The sequence below is a fragment of the Myotis daubentonii genome, chromosome 14 (genome assembly GCF_963259705.1).
Source record: "Myotis daubentonii chromosome 14, mMyoDau2.1, whole genome shotgun sequence".
NCBI classification, from domain to species: domain Eukaryota; kingdom Metazoa; phylum Chordata; class Mammalia; order Chiroptera; family Vespertilionidae; genus Myotis; species Myotis daubentonii.
In genome coordinates this window covers 34,637,908-34,657,429 of record NC_081853.1, presented here as the reverse complement: position 1 = coordinate 34,657,429, position 19,522 = coordinate 34,637,908, and the positions used below count along the sequence as shown (strand labels likewise).

The 19,522-nt window shown below is 42.4% G+C and overlaps 1 protein-coding gene across 2 annotated transcripts in view; it reads left to right on the top strand.

Annotated features, from left to right (window-relative positions):
• The first annotated feature begins 12 nt into the window (after window positions 1-12).
• Window positions 13-19,522, top strand: part of NEK11 (NIMA related kinase 11) — a 163,523-nt gene continuing 144,013 nt past the window's right edge. For both annotated transcript variants that reach the window (XM_059663988.1, XM_059663989.1), the window contains exons 1-2: window positions 13-208; window positions 5,509-5,778. In XM_059663988.1, the coding sequence (XP_059519971.1) occupies window positions 5,609-5,778 (170 nt within the window). In that variant the 5' untranslated portion in view covers window positions 13-208; window positions 5,509-5,608. The remainder of the gene's footprint in view (window positions 209-5,508; window positions 5,779-19,522) is intronic.

The window sequence follows — 19,522 nt, the reverse complement described above, 5'->3', positions numbered from 1 at the left end:
ACACTTCCGCCCCGCGACGGGCTCCCGGCTGCCTCCCCGACTTCCCAGCATGCTCCGCGCCGTCTCCCTGGCAACGGCGCCAACACTCGCGGCCAGAGGTGGTCCTGGCGCTGGGGGTTTCCTGCGGGCCTGCCCACCGTAGGTCCCAGTTCCCGGCGGCACCCAGGGGATACCCAGGCGCTGCCGCTCCCCCGCCCGACCCGGAAAGGTATGCGAACGGTGATGGTTTCAGGCTGCCCGGTCGGGGTCCGCAGCTCTGGACTTCCACGCCTTCCACCTCCTCAATTCCCCGGACTGCACACCTCCCGGATCTGCTCCAGACTCCTGAGAATAAGCGTTAGTGCCCCCTCCATATATGCTAATCCCCTTGCGAAAACGTAAATTTAAGAAAAGTTGAGGCAGTTCTGTTAGTTTTACTCTAAGGTTAGGTGTACCTTTACAATTCGAATCCTCCTTTAGCCGAGTCCGGTGTCCAATCTGCTTTCTCTCATTTATCATTACCGGGAAGAGAACAAGTTGGCTTCAACTCGTGATAAACACTTCTCTTGTCCTTTGTCCGCGGCCAGATCAGCTTCACTGCCAAGAGTCAGTCTGCACCTTTCTCACAGTTCCCATCCAACTTTGTAAATTTTCTCTCCTCCCCCTAAACACTCCTACCCCCACAGCTGTTGTTCTGCTGGACACTGATTTGCCCTCACAAAGTTTATTGAACACCTACTATATGCCAGGCACCCAGGATACGAAGGTAAAGAAGGTGTGTTTCAGGCTCTCAAGTTCATCCACAACCATTTTTTTGTAAACCTCTCAACCCTCTTTTTTTTTTTTAATCTTTTATGTTGAGATTATTACAGATGTCCCTCATCCCCTCTGCCCTCCATTGCTCCCTTCCACCCAGTTCCCGCCTCGCCCCAGGTCTTCACCACGCTATTGTCTGTGTCCATAGGTAATGCATACATGCATATAAGATCTTTATTTAATCTCTTCCCGCCTCTCCCCCCACTCCTTCTGAGAATCATCAGTCTGTTCCATTTCCATGCCTCTGATTCTATTTTATTCACCAGTTTATTGTGTTCATTAGATTTCTTATTCGTTTATTTTGATTTTTAGATTCAATTGTTGATAGGTATGTATTTGTTGCCATTTTGTTGTTCATATTTTTGATCTTTTTCTTTTTCTTCCTCTTAAAGAATACCCTTCAACATTTCATATAATACTGGTTTGGTGTTGGTGAACTCCTTTAGCTTTTTCTTGTCTATGAACCTCTTGATCTGACCTTCAATTCTAAATGATAGCTTTGCTGGGTAGGGTAATCTTGGTTATAAGTCCTTGCTATTCATCACTTTGAATATTTCTTGCCACTCCCTTCAGGCCTGCAAAGTTTCTGTTGAGAAATCAGCTGGCAGTCATATGGGCATTCCCTTGTAGGTAACTAACTGAGTTTCTCTTGCTGCTTTTAAGATTCTCTCTGTCTTTTGCCCTTGGCATTTTAATTATGATGTGTCTTGGTGTGGTCCTCTTTGGGTTCCTCCTCTTTGGGACTCTGTACTTCCTGGACTTGTAAGTCTATTTATTTCTGCATCTGACTCGCTTCACCTGTGCACCAGTAGGGGAAGTTTTCTGTGATTATTTCTTCAAAAAGGTTTTCAATATCTTGCTCTCTCTTCTTCTTCTGGCACCTCCATAATGCAAATGTTGGTACACTTGAAGTTGTCCCAGAGGCTTCTTACATTGTCTTCATATTTTGGATTCTTTTTTTTTTTCTCTTTTGGGTGTTTTTGCTTCCTCATATTTTCAAATCGTTGATTTGATTATCAGAATCCTCTACTCTATTGTTGAATCCCTGTATTTATTATTTATTTCAGTCAGTGTATGCTTAATTTCTGACTGGTCCTTTTCTATTTTTTTGGAGGTTTCTAGAAGATTCTTGAGTAACCTTATAACCATGGTTTTGAACCCTGTATCAAGTAGTTTGCTTGCTTCCATTTCTTTCATTTGTGACATGTTTCTTTGTCTCCACATTTTGGCTGCTTCCCTCTGTTTGTTTCTATGTATTGGGTAGAGCTGCTATGTCTCCTGGCATTGGTAGAGTGGCCTTGTGTAGTAGGTGTCCTATAGGGCCCAGTGGCTCAGCCTCCCCAGTCACCTGAGCTGGGAGCTCTAGGTGCGCCTCTGTGTGGGCTGTGAGCACAGTATTGTTGTAGTTGAGACTTGATTGCTGTTGGCGTCGCTGGGAGGAATTGACCTCCAGGCCAATTGGCTGTGAGGACCAGCTGCACCTACAGTGGGAGAGCTGCTGTGCAGGAGACACCCCTATGGAGCAGGACTTGCTTCAGTGGGGCTTTGGTGCTCTGAGTCTGCCCCTAGAGTGTGTCGCTTATTGGTGTGAAGAATTGTAATCTGGTATGGTCTCACACTGACCACTGGGTACACTGGTTCTTAGGTCTCCAGGGAGGTGCAAAGTCAGCCCCGGCCTGGGGCCACTAAGCAGGAGCTACAGAGAGGTCTGCAGATTCCTCCTTTTGTATCAGGTTTGGAAGTGTCCAGACAAGGCCTAGCTATGGAGCAAGGCAGGCTGGTGCTGGTGCCCGGTCTTGGGCCTTTTATTAATAGGTTTGTGGCTCTTTGACCCAGGCTGCAGCTTATCTGAGGTTTTAGCCTGAGCAAGGACTGGCCATTCATATGCAAAAGCTGCTGCACACAGCTTTGATGGGGTTGTAAATTGGATGAGGCTGAGACTTAGGGAATCACCAGGGTGGAGCAAACAGAAATGGCTGCCAGTCAGCCCTGTGACCTGTCCCAGCACAGGAACAATGACCCCTGCGAGCACCTCTGTCCGGGAGAAAGCCACCCCCTAGTTCCTGCCCTGATGCCAGACAGTCCAGTTTCTCCTCGTACGTGTCTGTGTCCCCCAGAGCCTCGCCCTGGTGCTGGAGCTCAGGGAAGCCAGACCTTGTAAGTTCAGTTCGTGGAGCCGGCCTTTTAAGAGGAACAGCTGGGTCTCCAGCAGCCTCTGTGTCACTGAGCCCCCGTGAGCACTGATTTTTACAGCTCGTAGTTCTTACTGCTCCCAGGGACTTCTCTTCCCAGCTCTGGGACCCTGGGCTGGGGGCTGGTGTGGGGCTGGGACCCCTTACCCCTTCAGGCGGCCTTCGCAGAGGCAATCTCCCTCTCGATTAAAAAAAGTGTCCCACTTGGCTGCCGGCCCAGCCCGATCCGCGCCTCTGCACCTCCCACAGTCTCAGTGAGCTTTCTTCTTTACTTCTTTAGCTGTAGGCTTCCATGCAGCCAGCTTTCCAGCGGTTCTGGATGATGGTGGTTCTGTATTTTAGTTGTAATTGCGATGTGGTTGTGGGAGGCGGCGAGTGCCGGCATTTACCTACCCTGCCATCTTCTTATCCACAGCCTTTTGAGGTGGGGGCCAGGGTACCTTGACAAGTGAACAGGCGGTTCTAGAATCGGGACCGTGTGGTACATTCTCAAGCAACCAAGTAGCTCTGTGGTTGCATGGAGGACACTCATGTAATGGATGGCCTAATGGTGTCCTGGGAAGGGAGCAGCAGGGCCGAATCTGTGAGTTTGGGCCAGAGGGAACCTAGTCCCAAAGTACGCTGTGGCCTGAGCCAGACTGTTCCTACACTGCTGGGTTTAAAGGTGTTCGGTCCCGGCCCACAGGAGCCAGGCCAGGAGATGTTGTGAGAGTCTGAGACATTCTATGACAGTCTCTCACAGCGGGCTGAGACCAGTGTGTCTGTGTCGGCGCGGAGGGCGTGTTTATGTTCTTGCATAGGGACTGGGGCAGGGTTGCATCAGCCAGCTGGGGTAGCTGCCTGGACAACAGGACGCCCTCGGAAGATGGCAGGATGTCTGGTGGGTGCACAACTCGGCCAGATAGAGGGACGCGCCCGGGTGGGTTGGGTGGTGTACCTTATCTTGCTTCTGCAGAGGTAGGCCGTTGGCTTCAAGCTATGGGAAAAACTTATAACACTATCGTTCAGAAAACATGTCCAAGCAGGGGAGGCCAGGGGGAGTACACCCCAACGGAATGCTCAGTTACAATTAGGAGCCGCTGGGAAAACAGACTTCTCAGAGCCGTTCTGTCCATTGCTAAACATGAGGCTTCTATCTCATCTTTCTAGGAAGGAGAATTGCTGAGTGGTCCTAAGGGTCCTTTTCAGTTGAAAAGCTATGCGTCTGTACATTATTTTAATGGCTTAATTTGACCAGAAAGCCTTTTGTGCCAGCAGAGGAGGCAAATAAAAGGTGCTGCATTTGGAGGCCTGCTCCCCAGTTGTTGTTTTCAGCAGTAGATTTTGCTAATATTTCCTGTGATCCTGATAATCACACTTGATTTTTTGCTCATTCCGGGATTTTGAGGTATCAGCCTCAGCTCTGAAGGTCCAGCTTATGCTAATGTTGTTTTAGTACTGTCCTCAGCACATAGCCACCAAGGTGACTTGTTGCTTTCTATTTTTTTTCCTTCCCTCCCACCCTCCCTTCCTTCTTACCTTCTTTTCTTTCTTTCCCTCTCTCCCTTCCTCCCTGTAACACATTTATCTCCAGCTAATATTAACAATACAACTTTAGGTTTGAACTGCTTTTTAAAACCTTTTCATCCTCATCCAAGGATATTTTTTTCCCATTAATTTTTAGAGTGGAAGGTAGGTAGGGAGGGAAGAAGAGAAAGAGAAACATCATTGTGAGAGAGACACATCGATTGGTTGCCGCCCGCGCCCTGCCCGGGGATTGAACCTGCAACCCAGGTACATACCCTTGACCGGAAATTGAACCCGAGACCCTCTAACCACTGAGCACACCGGCCATGGCTGAACTGCTTTTGTGACACTTCTTGTTTCCAATCCAAGGAGATTACTCTGTAGATAGTGTGTGTAACTGAAACTTTAGAAACTGCATCAGAATTTGCTTAGGATGGGAAAAATTTCATTCTGAATCCTCATCGCTTTTCACATCTATTTTAAGAAATGCAAATTCCATGGTTTAAAGTCCACAGAAGTGAAAAAGTCTAAAGAAACCAGCACCATGCTCATTTCTGGTTTACTCTTAACTCCATATTTTGTTCATCAAAATAGACATATGGTCGGAAAAAAGACTGACAAAAAGGCTGATGCAAATGTATAGATTTAAGGAAATGATAATGTTCTTATATTTGAGTGTTTTTTTAAAAGTAAGTGGGGAGTATATATCTTAAACAGATTGTTGATGGGAAAATACATATACATTTCAGAACTTGGGGGAATTTGAGTGTAACTCAGTTTTGCCAAATGTGAATGTATGAGGGAAGGCTCTCTTCCTATGAAAGATGGTCTTCTTTTGGAATCTTCAGTGTTCCCACCTTGTACCATTTTTCTTTCAAGTTGTTAAAGTTAACCAACACAGTGCCGTTCGATCCACTAGACAAGGTGCAGGTGTCGCTGCCAAAAGAACGTACGCTTTATGTTGGGAAGAGTTTAACATCCTTTAGACCTGATCCCTGCACTTTCCACCTTTAAGGCCCTGACTGGCGCAACTTGGATGAATTGGACCATCTCCTAGGAGACTTGAACGTTAAGTTTCTATAAACAAAGAACCCAGTTCTCTCGCATTTGGAGCAATGCTGAAATTCCAAGAGGCGGCTAAACATGTGAGTGGATCCATAGCCGCTTCCACTTATCCAAAGACCTTGATTGCCAGAAGATACGTGCTTCAACGGAAACTTGGCAGTGGGAGCTTTGGAACTGTCTACCTGGTTTTAGACAAGAAAGCCAAGCGAGGAGAGGAATTGTAAGTAAAAATACTTTTTTTTTTAATTGTCTAAAGTTTTACATATGTCTCCTTTTCCCCCAGTTGACCCCCTCCCCCCAGCCATTCCCACCCCGGGCAAGCCCCCACCGCCCCAGTGTCTGTGTCCATTGGTTATGCTAATATGCAGGCATACAAGTCCTTTGGTTAAAATACTTCCTGCACATCTTGACTTGGGTGCCCATATGTGCAACTTTTAGCTGATTAAAGCGACAGAGTACTCTTCACCTCGATCTTTACATGAAAGAATTTAGTAAGAGGTAAAAAAGCTCCTTGAATGGTGTCTTCAGATAAGATTTTAAAAGGCATTTCAGCAGGTGAGTAAAGTACCCAAATGACTTAGAGAAGGGAAATGCGATAGATTATGTGAAAATAAGACTTTTCTGCAATCCAGACTCTCACAAATTGCTTCAACTTAACTTGATCGGGACTTCTTGAATGATAGAATAAGAATTGTGCCGAAACCGGTTTGGCTCAGTGGATAGAGCGTCGGCCTGCGGACTGAAGGGTCCCAGGTTCGATTCCGGTCAAGGGCATGTACCTGGGTTGCGGGCACATCCCCAGTAGGAGATGTGCAGAAGGCAGCTGATCGGTGTTTCTCTCTCATCGATGTTTCTGACTCTGTCTCTCTCCCTTCCTCTCTGTAAAAAATCAATAAAATATATTTTTTTAAAAAAAGAATTGTTTATAATGACTGAGTCTTAGAAATGTTATGAAATGTAAACAAATGGAAATTCACATTTGAGGTGACTAGGGTGTGCTAAAGGGACTATGGCATTAATAGTCTTTGCCTTTTTTCTATGGAGTTTTTCAAAAGTCTGTGGTTAGACAGCCCTCAAATGGGATATTTAAGCCAAACATGGGTTCCACCTAAAACTAGCTTATTTTGCCTTGGCCAGTGTAGCTTCGTTGGTTGAGCTTCGTCCCATGCACGGAGAGGTTGGTCGATAGATGTTTCTCCCTCTCGCTCTCCCGTCCTCTCTCTAAAATAAATAAGATATAACGAAAATATAGATATCATATTGTCTTACATATCATTCTCACTCAGTAACAGTTTGAGATTCATCTTATAAACAATCCAAGTTAAGAAATAATTAAAGGAAGCCTAATAAAACATTATCTAATCATCACCCAATAACTTATAATTGGAACACTCTATTAAACAGAAATTTTTCTTTTGCATTCCACTTTTAAGAGAAAAATCTGTCAAAGAAATCTGATGTCGAGCATGCAGTTTTGAAAACTTCTTCAAGGAAATTTCTAGAGATTATAAAAATTCTGTATTCTTTCGTAGCTCTATAACCGTTCAAAAGAAATTGCTCCTCAGAATGTTGACCATTTTAGCTGTATAACATTACGTACGTACATATATATATATATATATATATATATATATATATATATATGCTCACCTGAAGCTATTTTTCCATTGATTTTTCTTTAGAGAGAGTGGAAGGGAGGGGGAGAGATAGAGAGAAACACTGATTGGTTACCTCCCCCACACACTCCAACCAGGGCCAGGGATCGAGCCTGAAACCTAGATACGTGTTCTTGACGGAAATCAAACCTGGAACCCTTCAGCCTGTGGGCCGATGATCTATCCACTGAGCAAAACTAGCTTTTTTTTTTAGATTCTTTCCCTAGAGTGTTGGTAGTTCAACCTTTAGTTTGTGAGCAAAGCACATAAATTAGCACCACGCATTCTCGAGCAATTTAGTTGGGTAAGGTTTTAAATTCTGCTTTACGTGTTAGGCCATAAACACAGGTTAATGTTAGATATGGGTAGAAAAATTAATTCTTCTTTTTTATTCTCTATAATTTTATGAATGCTGTTCCCTTGATAGGTCAGGGTAGATCTGGCACTCCTTTTGTTGTTTACGGACACACCCCTAACCTTTTGAGGTAATAAGGAAAAGGTATCATACCTTTACATACCACACTATCCCTTGGTATTACTTATTAAAGGAGTGACTTAGGTAGGCCATGAGTCTAAGATGGTCTGTAGGATACTTATTACTAGCCTCTGTGAAATACAGGTCCACATCTGCTCTTTTAGATTAATCAAAGAACTTGACAAAATAGAACGGTTACACAGTGTTTCTCACTTTTCCATCAGTGCACTGCAATTTATCATCATGCCACTTGGGGGCACCATTCTATCACTGAGATGTTTCATATACTGTGAATTTGTGAATTTTAAATACAAGGTAATTACCACATTCCTTTACATTTTTATTGACTTTCTGTTTTAGCTATGGAATAAAAATAAAAAGGCTCTACAGCCATCCCACTTGATTAATTTATGTTTGAAGACAGTTTTCTTTTTGGCATAAATATCTGGCATTTCTGTTTTATCACTGTAGAGTAAAATTAAACTTAAAGCCAGCAGAATGGGATAGAGCTTTTTCCTTTATTTTATTCTGCATCATGAAATTCATAAAACAATATTTGAGAATATTTTCTTTCGTAATTATAGAAACTCTGGTATAATGTGTGTAGAATGTTAACTCATCCCTAAAGGTTGTTCTAATCCTAGCTCATAATTTTATGTTTTTATTAATCTGTCCAAAATTTCTTAAAAATTTTTTAAAAAATCAAACTAATGAAGAACCAAGCTCCAGTCATTAAGAAGTAATGGGCATTCTGGGTCTTTCAACTGGAGCATACTGGGCCAGTTATGAATTATGGCCACATTTGCTGAGATTCTCAGTTGTAATTAGAAAAAAAAAGGACTTCATCCATTTCAAGTTTGTTTCTGACACATTGAGAAATAGAGAAATTGGTTTTCACATTGTAAGAAATGAACCAAAAAGCTTCCTTTCATGAGTACATTTTCACTATTTATGAAAAAGGACATTATTTCTTCTTAGAGAATTAATACATTGATTATAGTAGTCTGATGGTGTCAAACAATTAAATGTGAGTAATAGAAGAAAAATGAATAATAGTTCTTACTGGAATGCATGGATTTTATATTTGAAATAAGCTTTCAGCGACTCAGAATGTGGCAGTAATTTCTATTTAGTAGCCGACAGCCTTCAGCAAAGCTAGTGTTTGTGTATTGCACCTACTAACACCTATTCATGGATTTTCTGTGTGATTTATGTAATCATTTTAACGTATCCTTACTTTGAGTTTTGAGTTTTGATTTGTAAGCAGAACATCAGTAGATTTAGTGCATCCAACCTTGAGCCCCGTCTGTGTACACTTATTAAAGCTATTATTTCTATATTATGACCAGGAATTCTCTCCAGTGGATATCTGTGAAGGGAAAATTGGGTGATCGAGTGGGCTGAGTTAACTTAATAAGATTCAGTGGTCTCAATGGTAGAGGGTTATGAAAGCAATTTGAGGAAACTAACGATTTCTTTCCATTTTGCTGTTTCAGATAAGAGTTTTTTTTTCAGTGTTTCATTATAGTGATCAGGTCTCTGTTCTTTAAAACCTTCAGTCTTTTAAGAGGGATTACAACAGGAAAGAATATTAAAATCTCCTTTAAAATAGCTTGTGTTGCCCTAACCAGTTTGGCTCAGTGGCTAGAGCGTCGGCCTGCAGACTGAAGGGTCCCAGGTTCGATTCTGATCAAGGGCATGTGCCTTGGTTGTGGGCACATCCCTAGTAGGGAGTGTGCAGGAGGCAGCTGATCGATGTTTCTCTCTCATCGATGTTTCTAACTCTCGATCCCTCTCCCATCCTCTCTGTAAAAAAATCAATAAAATATATTTTTAAAAAAAGTCACAAGAAAAAAAATAAAATAAATAGCTTGTGTTCTGCAAGATCTTGTGCTTAGGCTCCTCCTAGGTAAATCTGAAAAGGATAAATTTGAACTTGTACTTCATTGTGGGCTTTGCCAGCTCCCTGTCTGGGATAAAGTCAACCTCTGAGATCCTGGCCATCCTACCACATTGAAGGTTTGGGAGATGAAAGGGTAAAAGAAGAAACTGCAAAGGCGCACAGTGACTTTGACTTATCTGGATCGCGGTAATGACATTGATATTCTGGAGCAGTGGTCGGCAAACTGCGGCCCCTTGAGTGTGGCTCTTCCACAAAATACCACGTGCGGGCGCGCACGTACAGTGCTATTGAAACTTCGTGGCCACACTGAAGGGGCCAAAGAGCCACATGTGGCTTGCGAGCCGCAGTTTGCCGACCACGGTTCTGGGGTAAATAATTTACATTTGCCTGAGGCTGCTTTGCTGCATGTATTAGCATAAAAGAAGCTATGGGCTTTTTATCTAGTTTTTAATATTTACAGATGAGAAATGCCTAAAAAAATGAAGTATTTTGAGATACGTAGGATGCAGGGAAACCCTCAGTTTCATTGTGGCTTGGGCAGGGGGCCAATAAAAGCCGGCTTGAACACTGAATCACCAACAAGCATTTAGAAAGAAGTCAATAGCTTGCAAAAGTCTTTTTTAAAATGCTTAAAATTATTACTATTGTTTGAAAGAAAACAAAAGTGATTTATTTAAAACAGATGGATTGTCGACAGGAAAAGAGTTTAGACAAATTACTGTAATATATTTATTAGATTTTCAGACTAGCAGTTTAAATTCTTTATTTATCCCACTCTGCTATTCTGATGTATTGCTTTGGTGGATTTGTGAGTAGGGAACCTAATGGCTTTGCTAACACTGAATAATATACCCCCAGGAAATAAGGAATATAATTCTTCATTTAAATGTATGAGATGGGGGAATATCTAAGCAATTTTAGTAAGTAATAATTTTAAAAATGTAATTGGGTATGCTGGTCTCTTTGTCACTGCTGACTACCCCAAATTTTAAAAACACAAGATTTGTGTAAGCCTATTATTTTAAATATTATTTTGTCTCATTTATTCAGTAAATAAAACAAAACACTTTAAGGATGAGTGTGTAATATGTAAGAACAAAACTTTATGGGTGTAGTATAGTTAAAGTCCACCCTCCACCTCCCAAAAAAAGACTTTTTTGGTGAGACGTATTATAGTAAAGACTGAGCTGATTTTTTAAAAAATATATATTTTTATTGATTTCAGAAAGGAAGGGAGAGCAAGAGATAGAAACATCAATGATGAGAGAGAATCATTGATTGACTGCCTCCTGCACGCCCCCTACTGGGCATCAAGCCCGCAACCCAGGCATGTGCCCTTGGCTGGAATCAAACCAGGGACCCTTCAGTCCGCAGGCTGACACTCTATCCACTGAGCCAAACTAGCTAGGGCCTGAGCTGATTTTTAATAAACTGCAGAGAAACATCAATAACCAAATTCAGGATTTGTATTGGTTGATGTCAGAATATTTTGGGACACTAACTTTAATTTCCTGACCCCAAAGTGAGCATGACACTGTCAAGTGTAATCTGTAACGAACCCTTCTTGTTCTTGGTTCTGTTCAAGCAGCCTTCTTGGGAGACTTTTTCCACCAATAGTTTTTGGCGGGTCAAACAGCCCAGCACTCTGCCTGGCACACAGCAGGGAGTTCTGTACCACCATTTACTCCCACAGGATCAGCGAGGGAAGCATCTTCTCTCTCAGTCCCTTCATTCTGAAATGACCTGGTTCCCTTTTTGACATATGCATGGACCCGGGAGTAGGAGTGGGCAGATTTTGGCTGGCACCCACCTTTATAACGCTTTTGAACTGAAAATTTGAATTGTGGTATCATCTATCCTATATAATAAAAGTGTAGTATGCAAATTGTCCCCTCCACCGGGAGTGTAAATTGATACTCTTATCCTATGTTCTAGGTTGCCAAATTTCTAAGAGTGGAAAATTGGGGATATTGAGACTTTGATTAGAATGGGTGCCAGTTTTCTCAACTTCTCCCATATGTGATAGGCACTCAGCGTTTTAACGAACGTTTGATTGATGTTCCTAATTTCCTATCAGTTTAGATTTGGAGAAACCCTTAAAAAAAAAACCAAGCTGCTATACCTGCGTTCCCCAGGGGAGATTTGAGGAAGATCTGTGGCCTGACAGCGCTTCCTTCCCTCTCTTGCTGTGTCTTTCATCTCATGGGCCTTGCAGAAATCAGATGCTGTGGGTTTCGGCCAAGATCAGCCCATCCACTTTTTACAACATTGGGTTTGCTACTTGTTGATCAGCTGCTTTTAATTCACGTGCCCTTTCAGAGATATTTCAGCACAACGATGATTGTGCTTTAAGGAGTAGTTTCTATTATTTTTAAAATTGTTTTAGAAGTGAAAATTACAAGAAGGATCAATGAGGGGTGTGATTTGCAAGGCCGTTTAACATCACTTAGGTAAGTGAAGCATTTGGATGTTCGATATGGATGGGACTTGACACACAGGTGAAGCTGAATTTTAAGTAAGCCTTGCTATCTCTTTCTTTTTAAGTCCTCATCCGAGGATATTTTCCCATTAATTTTTAGAGAGAGTGGAAGAGAGAGGGGAAGACAGAAAGAAATATTGATGTGAGAGAATCACACATCAGTTCAACACTAGTTTTCAGTTCAACTAGCAAAGGTTGCCCTCAGCGGATGACAAATGTCCTGGTCTGATGGGTGAAGAGGTCAGGGCTCCGTATTTCATAACCACACTTGGACGGACACGAGGGTACCCTGTGGGGACTTATACTTTATACAGTTTCAAAAGGCACTAATATGGCCGCTCACTGAAAAGCCCACGCTGAGAGCGCTAACTACCCAGGCCTCTGCAGCGTGGGGTAATTGTGGGGTGTCCCCTCTGCTGCTGCCTCTGGCTCCTACTATGCTATTAGCGAGGCTCACGCCAGGATTCCTTGGAAACTGTGTGCCCGCCTGAATAATTCATTGCCCAGTGATCAATTATTCATAACTCATTATTACAACTGCAATCGAACCTGAAGGCGGAATCATTCTGCCGCTTCGGCACCTCCAGGTCCTCAGGAGACGGCCGTAAGGATTCAGGCCTCGCAGTCCCCGCTGCCGGTTTGTTTCTCTGAAGGGATTCCAGAGGAACAGCCCTCCGAACGGAATCGGAGTTGATGAAAGCAGCGAGGAACTGCCCCCTGCTGGCCGTGCTGCATTGGTTCAGCCACTCACGCTGTTTGTCTTTTGAATTCTGGCCTTGGTTATGCCTGGAAATAAAACGACAGTTGGAGAGAACTTGGGAGACACTTATGGCCCTGTTGGTTTATTGAATCACTCTAAGAGGTAAACAAGGATACAGAACTTGTCGTTAGGATATCTTTTCAGGGATAAAATGCAGGTACTTGTAGTACATTTTATTGACATTAGTCATATTACATTTGCTTGTTCCATCAAAGAAATGTATTTTTTTTTCCAATTTATTGGACCATAGCTTTCATAGAAAGAAAAGTCATGTTTTCCACATATGTTATATAAAAATCATAACAGTGCTGTGAAGGTACACCCAAAAGAAGCCTAATTATTTTTTAATCTTAGGAAATATAATAGGAAATTGTTTGGCTTAAGCCAGACTGATTTATTTTATAATCATCATTTTAAAAACCATGTATTAGAAGTAATTGGAGAGTTTGAAACTCCAGTTGCTTTGGGCTGTGAAGCAGCGGGTTGGTTTGCTGTTAAGGTTGGGCTTATCCTTGGACACTGGCGTTGAAGAATGGGCAGAAGTCTGTGACGCTTCTCATTCTGAGTTGCCATTTCAGTGTGCTGGTACTTTCTGTGTGGGCACTTCCAAAAAGTAAGTCAGCACAGATTTTGAGCATGAGAGTTCTAAGACCCTGGGGTAAACCTTGCTATGTTATCTTTTTATTATTATTTTAAAATATATTTTTATTGATTTTTTTAGAGAGAGGAAGAGAGAGAAACATAATCGGCTGCCTCCTGGACGCCCCCTACTGGGCATTGAGCTGCAACCCAGGCATGTGCCCTGACCGGAATCAAACCGGCAACCTATCGGTTTGCAGGATGACACCCCCAACCAACTGCGCCACACTGGCCAGGGCAATTTTGCCATGTTATAAAAACCCCAGCCTGTAGGTAAAAATCCCAAACGGTTGAGCAAGCATTTTTTAAGTAGAGGTTACGATATTTTTGTGTTGGTGTTGGTTCTCTAAAGGGAATAAAGGCTAAATGTTCAAGCAAGTTTTAAATTGCCTAAACCCATACTTGGGACAACATATGATGTCCCAGGTGACCCACCAAGCAGGAGTTTAAACGTAGATTTAGTTTTACTATTGTGAAAATAGACAGGTAATTTGAAATATTTTTGAAGATAAATGTAAATATGTCATGAATGGAGTGAACATTCTGCATAATTTTTTATTTTTTTAATATTTTAATGTTACACATTTATATGACTTAAAAATATAAAGATGTGTACTGTTTAAGTCTCCTCTCATTCTTGTCCCCTTCTTTTCAAAAGATGACCAACTCTTAAGAGTTTCCTATGGATTCTTCCAGAGTTGCTTTATCTATATATATAAAAGCCTAAGCAACCATTATGACCAAACGACAGGAACAACCGGTCAACCAGTTGCTATGATGGGCACTGACCACCAGGAGGCAGACACTCAATAAAGGAGCTGCCCCCTGGTGGTCAGTGGGCTCCCACAGCCAACCTCCCGCAGTCCCTTCCCCTAGCCGGCCAGCTCTGATGGCCCTGATCGGCCTCAATTGCTGGCCAGGCCAAGGGACCCCACCCATGCACAAATTCGTGCACCAGGACTCTAGTGTATATAGAAGCAACTCTGGAATATAGATTCTTATTTTTGTCCCTTCTGATAAAAACTAGCACATTATATATTTCTGTTTCATGCTTTTCTTCATATGCAAAAGTATCTTGGAGATCTTTCTGTGTTAGTATAGAGAGCTTATCTCCATTCTTGGTTTTACAGCTGCATAGTACATTCCATTGTATGGCCATAGTATAATTTATCCACTTTCCTGTTGATGTGTTTTTGGGTTGTTTTTAATCTTTTGTTGTTAAAAATGCTGCTGCAGTGAATAACCCTGAACATCTGTCATTTCACACACGTCACTATGTCTTGTGTGACTTTTTAAAATAAAGCATGCGATTTCCGAGACATGTCCTGCTTTTGGCAGTCCCATTCCAGGCGTAGGAGTTTGCTCCTCTTTGCTATTAGGTGTAGTTATTGAGGCCTAGTGATGAGAGGAGTTTTCACTTTCTGAAATAACTTGAAGGGTTAGTGATGACAGTGATCCTTTGCCCCCCTGTTTTCCTGGAGGTGATATAAGAAAACGTGTAAATCTGGAGACAAAGTATTTATAATCAAAAACCATGCTGTAAATTTGTCTAGATTGCTTGCAGGCATTTTATATAATGAAACATTTACAGCTATGATTTTTGGAATAGGCTCAGTGTCCTCTTGCCTTAAGCACTAGAGCACCGAATGCTGCTGCCTTTGAAAATGTTAATGGGTGTTCTGTATAAAAAGGAGGTCCAGCCCCGGCCTGTGTGGCACAGTTGGTTAGAGCATCGTCAGCTGCACCGAAGGGTCTCGGGTTCGATCCCCGGGTGCTGGAGGCAACCGATAGATGTTTCTCTCTTACATCAGTATTTCTCTCTCTCTCATTCCCTCTCTCTAAAGTTCATGAAAAACATATCCTCAGGTGAGGATTTAAAAAAAAGTGTGTGGGTGTGTGTGTGGGGGGGAGTTCCATGATTAAACAAGTTTAGAAAACACTTGTTTTCCACAATTGCGTTCCTCTATCTATCTATCTATCTATCTACCTATCTATCTATCTATCTATCTATCTATCTATCTATCTATTTTGCTGAGGGACTCTTCAGAGTCTTAAATTTACTGGGATAAATTGTAATTCTTCAAGAGTTTTTTTCAAATTTGTTTAACTACTGGTCTCCCCTCTTTTCGGGCCCTTCCTATTAGCACTAGTGTACCGAGGAGCCCAGCTTAGGGCGGCAATGCTACCCCTGTTGGACACCCGTGGACACCATGTTGAAATTAGTGGTCATAAGCATATGTGTTACTTAGATTTACAAATCTAAGGGGAATTAGAATGAAACTCACTATTTAAAAGTCAGCGTTATGAACAGCAGATGGTGGTAATGTAACATGTGGATCAACTATTAAGCCGCGGCTGTATTTCCACTGGCAGTATTAATTCAGGGCCCATAATGTCATCTTCATTTAATTAGTCTACCAATATTTCCATATTACTGGTTAAATGAATAAAAGGCCAAAAATAGATCATTACCATACTTTTAATTTCTTCCTTGGTAAAGCACAAGTCAGCTGAGAAATAAATTTGGATTTTTTTTTTTTTATCTTCACAGACTATTTTAACTGGCATGAAATCGGTGTGGTGTTTCTTATGTATCAGATATACATTTCCTGGTTTATGTGTATACAAGAATGTCTATGTGCTCTATCTGAAAAGAAAAAGCCATAATTTATCCAAATTTAACTCTCCACTGTCCATGAGAATGGCAAAATGCAGTTTTGTTCAACAAGCATGTAGTTGGTGGCTGCCCAAGAGAGGAAGCAGCTACAGCCATTGTCCTCCAGGATCTGGCATTTGGGCTGAAAGTAGGATGTGAATGCAAGTAGCTCTGTTATGAGGGCCAATGGGGTGAGAGAGATCAGGGCCTCTCAGGGGCTGAGACACATCTGAGCCACTTCCCTTCTTTTAAAGTCTATTAAAGACTTTCTAAAACAGGGCAACAAGAAAATGGGGTATATTGAAAATTAACAACAAAAAATTAACACCAAAAAAACACAATGCTATGCGACTACCCTAACAAGGTAATTATGGAATTATTATAAAATTTAATTCCTAGTGTATTGGGGTGGCCCGGGAATGGGGACTACATGGAAAGTCTTGTAGAGAGCACCTGTCGGAGCTGTCGGTGTGTCCCTGAGACAGAGGCTAGGTCACCTGGCTTGGAGCTCTTGTCAAAAGTCCATATTGAAGCCCTTCCTGAATCTGCGGCCCTGAGCGAAAGGCCATGTTGGCCACGTTAGTGATAAGCCCTGATGCAGAAGAGAGGCCTGGAGGGGCTGCAGGGAAAGGAGGCTCATCCAGAGAAGGACATCTGGACCCACCCACTCGTAGGACATGGGTTTTGTAACTTAGGTTGAGGGGTGTCCCCTCCTGTGTGAAACCTTCAGAGGCGCAGTGGGACAGCTTTTCCTCTCTGTCCCTCCCTCTTCCTCACTCCAAGGCTGAACTTACTTTCCCTCTCTTTCCAGAGATAGCAGAAAGCCCAGCCTCCGGCAGGGCTGATGTCTGAATGAACTGGCCAGGCCATGGCTGGGCAATGGAGCAGAGAGGCCTAAGTATGGTTATTCAGTTCTTTATCTGGAGGGTTGGAGCTATTTTACAGGGAAATAAGGGCGACTGTGGGTGGGGAGAAATGGCGCCAGGTTTTCCCATGAGGGCTCTAACTTCATTTCACTGCCTTGAGGTCAGTAGAGATGCTTATGAAATCCCTGGCTGCTTCTCTCGGGCTCGGTCTCATTGTGTGTGCACCTTTCTCTGCTGGAGAGATTTCACTCTGAGATGAACAGGCGCCCGTGTTGGGATGGGAGTTCTCGGAAGTGGGTAGCTGCCCTCTCACTTCAGCCCTTCCAGGCAGGGTCTTCCAGGATACCTTAGGAGCGAGGCATTTTCAAAGGGATGTTCTATTTTCCAGGCTTCAGCTTCATTCCGTGCCTGGAAATATCTCAGTCCTTCAGCAGTGACTGGCACACTCCGTGTGCTGTTCCCTGGCCCTCAGGAAATTCCTCTACATGGAGCCGGAAAGACTCCAGATGCCTTCCTTAGTGGTTCCTCTCGGGGAGCAGATGGGTCTAATTATGAGCTGTATCATCAAGGGCCCCCAGTTTCTGCCTTGAGAGAAGGCAACAAAGGGGGTCAGAGCAGATGCCCTCCACAGGGGCAGGTTCCCGCTCCTGTCTTTGGCCCCCAATTTCAGGGAAAACAGAGCCAGGACTGGATCAGGGCTGTTTAGGCATTGAAGGGTCCCCTTTTCAGGCTGAGGGCTGAAAGCTGTTGGAACAATATCTGGATATTGCTTATCATTGTATTTTAAATAAATAAAACCCATTGACTCATCTCTATCTCTTGAAGTCTTAAAGCCTTCATTACAGTTCCCTTAAATAACTTATACTACAATATAGACAAGGCAGGGAAGTCACCCCATCTTTAGATCCTCAGACAGTCTAACCTGTTAGCTCCCTGATCTTCACAGATATGCCTGTCTGGGTGACAGGATTTATCTCTGGTTATAGCTGAGGTAATTGAGGAGAGGTGATTGGTTCAAATCTAAGGTGTGCTAGGGTACTGAAAACAAATGTAAGATTTCCTGTATCTTAATTGAAGGTTTAACCATTAAATTTTGAAAATAAACTGGTGTAATTGATTAGGATGAAGTATTTAATTTTCTTTTGCCTAAATTTTCTATGAACATAAAATTGCTCAAATTTGATCCTGTAAATCCCATAAATTGTCTTTTTATATTGTTTTCCATCAATAATAATATAACTTTTTCCTTTGAAAAAATATTTCAATAACATGATTTTATTTGATTTTATAATAGTTCTATAAGGATGCTTCAAATAAAAAAAGCATTATAAAAATTCCAGGTAGCTACAAGGCATTACTGATCTCTAGTTTAGGATAACCTTTGATTACCACTGCAAATGCATTTTCAGATTATTTTAAGGAGAAGTATTATTTTTCTTGGTCCTATGAAAATATATTTAGCTCATTGAAACTACTAAGAATTGCTTCAATTTTATTTCAATATACTTTTTCTGGAGCTGGAGATTCAAATACAAGAGGAGGAGATTTAGTTATTTTTACAGACATTCTTGAAGAGTTAGGGTAACTATTATGACTTAATAGTCATATTTGCCTGACATAGCTAGAATTTTGGAAGTGTAACCCATAAGAAGTAAAACCTGATTTTGAAATGTGATAAAAATCCCATCAGAGAGCTCCTCATTCACTGAAGCTCTGTCAATGTGCTCCAGCTCTTCCTGATCGTCCCTTTAGGAACGGAACCAAAGTGAGATCCACCCACACCATGTGAAGGGGGTGTGTTTAATAGCATTTGTATCGAAGTGTGCACACAATTGATTTCCATTTGGCCTTTTCTACTGACGCTAGAAAGTTAATTTTTAAGTGGTCCCACTGTTGGTAGCATGGCTTTGAGCACCTGATTTGCACCAAGAGATGAAGATGTTTCCGTTCTTATAAATGCTCCTATGGCTTCTTGACTTCCTCCTCTGTAGCCATGGTCCCACACCCATTCCATGTCAAGAGCATTCATATAGGGGATTGACAGGTTTGAGCCCTGCCTCACTTCATCCCATGTATCAAAAGCAAAGTTGATCCAGTGACCAAGAATGAAGTTGATTAGCTTAGCAATAGTTATGTTTGAATAACACAGGCAGGACTGGCTACTTCATTTGGGAGATACTAGTACCAAATGAAAATGCAAGGTTCCTTGAATTTCAAAGCAGTGACTGCAGAGCATTAAACCACATGTAGGGCCCTTCTAATCGCTGGGCCCTGTGTGACTGCCCAGGTCCATGCCCATGAAGCCAGCCCTGAACACAGATAGCAAGGGGATTGTGGCAGGTGCATAGGGGGTGGCAACTAGAGTCTCCCCCAAAATGACAGACCTCTGGCATAGTTCAGTAGCAATCAGAGTAGTTGAACTGTTTTGGTTCTGAAGGTTTTAAAATAATTAGCAAGGGTGAAGCCATTTTGTTTGAACAGATCTTTATAACCTCACGTGAAAACTTAGACATAAAGGTCTTGAATGCCAC